The sequence below is a fragment of the Gossypium hirsutum genome, chromosome A08 (assembly GCF_007990345.1).
Source record: "Gossypium hirsutum isolate 1008001.06 chromosome A08, Gossypium_hirsutum_v2.1, whole genome shotgun sequence".
Taxonomy (NCBI): Eukaryota; Viridiplantae; Streptophyta; class Magnoliopsida; order Malvales; family Malvaceae; genus Gossypium; species Gossypium hirsutum.
This window is the reverse complement of record NC_053431.1, coordinates 113779024-113781667: the sequence shown is the minus strand read 5'-3', so window position 1 is coordinate 113781667 and position 2644 is coordinate 113779024. Positions and strand designations below refer to the sequence as shown.

Below are 2644 nucleotides of genomic sequence, written 5' to 3'. Positions count from 1 at the left end.
ATTTTCTTTCCATTTATTAGAAAACATTTATTTTAATATTTTAGTGTATTTGATGTATTATATTTTTTAAATTTATTTTTATATAAAAATTAATATAAAAATTTTAATATGAACCAACCGAATTTAATTTTTAATATTTTTATTCGAGTCGAACTTAAATAAAATTTTAAATCTATTTTCGGGTTAAGTCAAGCCAAAACCTAAAAAATGAGTTTTTATTAGGTTGGACTCCAACCTGATTCCTATGGAGAACTCTAAATCTGAGTGACGAAAGAAGGCCCAAAATTACAATAACCCTTTTATATACAAGTTTTATTTAAATTCTTAATATCTCTCCATATAAAATATATATCATCTTAAAATTTCCTTTAAAATTTCCCGAGCGACTCTATCTTTCTCCTTTCTTTTGATCCCTCTCCTCCACCGCCACCAGTCCCTGACCCGAGCTCTCTCTTGCCTTCAAGTTTCGTACAGACGATATCGGGAAATTGTATAAGGTAATTTTTCAAAACCCTAAATTTAACCTTCAAGGTTTCTACTTGAGTCACCAGATTTTGAGTTATGCCTTGGTTTAGCGGAAATAGCACAGACCGTTATCGCTGGCGCCGCTATTGAGGTGAAATTTGTTCACACCGCTGTTTGAAACCCTTTCACCCCCCGTTCTTTCAATCGTATTAGTAACCCGAAAATTAAAAAAAAAAGTTATATAGAAAAGATAGGGTTATGCGAACAAAGGTTCTGCCCTAATTCCAAAAGGAATATAGTTTTTTTCTTTTAATTTGGGGAATCTCTGCTTTTACCTAAACCTCCTTTTAGCTCCTTGTATAGAAGCTAAAGAACTAATAAATAAGTCGTGATTGGTAAGTTATTAGTAAGAGGTTTGATTTCTTGGCATGATGAAATTAGTAGAAAAATTTATATGGTAGTAATTTTGTGATGGGCATCAATGACAGGTAGAACAATGCCGAAGGTGAAGACAAACCGTGTAAAATATCCGGAAGGATGGGAATTGATTGAGCCTACCCTCCGTGAACTACAAGCAAAGATGAGAGAAGGTGGGTTCTTCTGCATCAAACTTAAACATTCAATACTTTACTTTATTTATTTAGTATTATCTTTGTCATTGTCATAATATGGTGAAGTAATTAACTAATTATCAACTCTTTGGACAGCTGAGAATGATCCTCACGATGGTAAGCGAAAATGTGAGACGTTGTGGCCTATTTTCAAAATTGCACATCAGAAGAGCCGCTACATTTTTGACCTATACCATCGGAGGAAGGAAATATCAAAGGAATTGTATGAGTTCTGCTTGGATCAAGGCTATGCTGACCGCAACCTTATTGCTAAATGGAAGAAGGTTAGCATGCTCCTTGCACATCTTATTTCACTTGCATTTGAGTATTCCTCCAATCCGATTTTTACTTATATGAGACTTGCATGTTTGAAACATTTGTTAGTTATATAGATTAATGTTGGATGGTATAGTATATTGTTAATGTGGCTACGGACATTAGGCAAACCATTTAATTGTATCTCATGGTGTTTGATTATTTACTCCTTTTGTATTAAGGGCTGTTTTTTCAATTCAAAATTTGAGAATTTGTCAACTTTTTGTCTGGTTACATAGGTTGACATACATTCATATCGCAGACACCACACCTCACACTTCAATATTCTCTTTTTCCTTCTCTCTCTTGCACTCCATCTTTCTGAAATTTCAATTCAATCTTGTAGTAGTATATGTTTATGGTTTCTTGTTTTATTTATGGCAGCCGGGTTACGAACGTTTGTGCTGTTTGAGATGTATGCAGCCACGGGATCACAACTTTGCTACAACTTGTGTCTGCCGAGTGCCCAAGCATTTAAGGGAGGAAAAGGTTATTGAATGTGTCCATTGTGGATGCAAGGGCTGTGCAAGCGGAGATTAGATTCACCTTGTTCTTTTTCCCTAGTTTTCTAAGTCAATGAGAGAAGTTTAAACTGTAGTTGCTGCCACACTGCTCATTAATTTCTGTAATTTTATTTGCACTGCTGTAGTTTCTGAATCTGAATCCTTGCGAAAATGCTATGTCTTGGAGATCCTGTGTCACAACTTTGCTGAAAGAGCTATCTGATTTAATTGTTATCATATTGTATTACTTTGGTGACAGTGATTCATGTTTAAAACTCGAGTGTGTTAGAAATACCTGTATTTCTTCTCCAGGTTTTGCTGTACATGATGATATATAAGTGTGCCTTTGAATGTTAGAGCAAGGGGGCCATGAGTGTGGCACATTGCAGGCGTGTGTAATGAGACAAGTCCTGGTCTTTGTGGGTTGATTGCTGGCTGGGTTAGTAGCCCTTCACAAACAAGGATAGGAAGGTTTGTTGATGGCTAAATAACCCACTATCTGATCATTTTGGCAAAAACCATTTGCTAATGAAATCATTACAGAAATTTTCTTTGCTTTTTTGGTATGGTGACATTTTTGGGTTTTCTGTGGTGTCCCAAGGTCCCTCAAAATTGATATAAATGAGCAAAGCTCATGTTAGGGTTAACATTATACATTGGGTTATGACATACATATAAATGAGCAAAGCTCATGGAAAGCTTATTGCTCATTTCAACCCGAAAGTCACAGGCAAGGTTACCTGTTGTCTC

At 35.5% G+C, this 2644-nt stretch overlaps 1 protein-coding gene across 1 annotated transcript; it reads left to right on the top strand.

The window, feature by feature from the left end:
- The first annotated feature begins 220 nt into the window (after positions 1-220).
- Positions 221-2131, top strand: LOC107918298 (protein BUD31 homolog 2). Its single transcript, XM_016847824.2, has 4 exons — positions 221-497; positions 954-1055; positions 1173-1360; positions 1776-2131. Exons 2-4 carry the CDS (start codon positions 962-964, stop codon positions 1929-1931), a joined length of 438 nt encoding a protein of 145 aa, XP_016703313.1. The 5' UTR covers positions 221-497; positions 954-961; the 3' UTR covers positions 1932-2131.
- The last annotated feature ends 513 nt before the right edge of the window (positions 2132-2644 follow it).

Excerpts from the sequence above, each read along its gene's own strand:
- LOC107918298 (XM_016847824.2), top strand. The coding sequence starts at position 962 with ATGCCGAAGGTGAAGACAAACCGTGTAAAATATCCGGAAGGATGGGAA. Across the intron at positions 1,056-1,172 it reads ACAAGCAAAGATGAGAGAAG|CTGAGAATGATCCTCACGAT; the intron begins GTGGGTTCTTCT and ends CTCTTTGGACAG. Across the intron at positions 1,361-1,775 it reads TTATTGCTAAATGGAAGAAG|CCGGGTTACGAACGTTTGTG; the intron begins GTTAGCATGCTC and ends TATTTATGGCAG.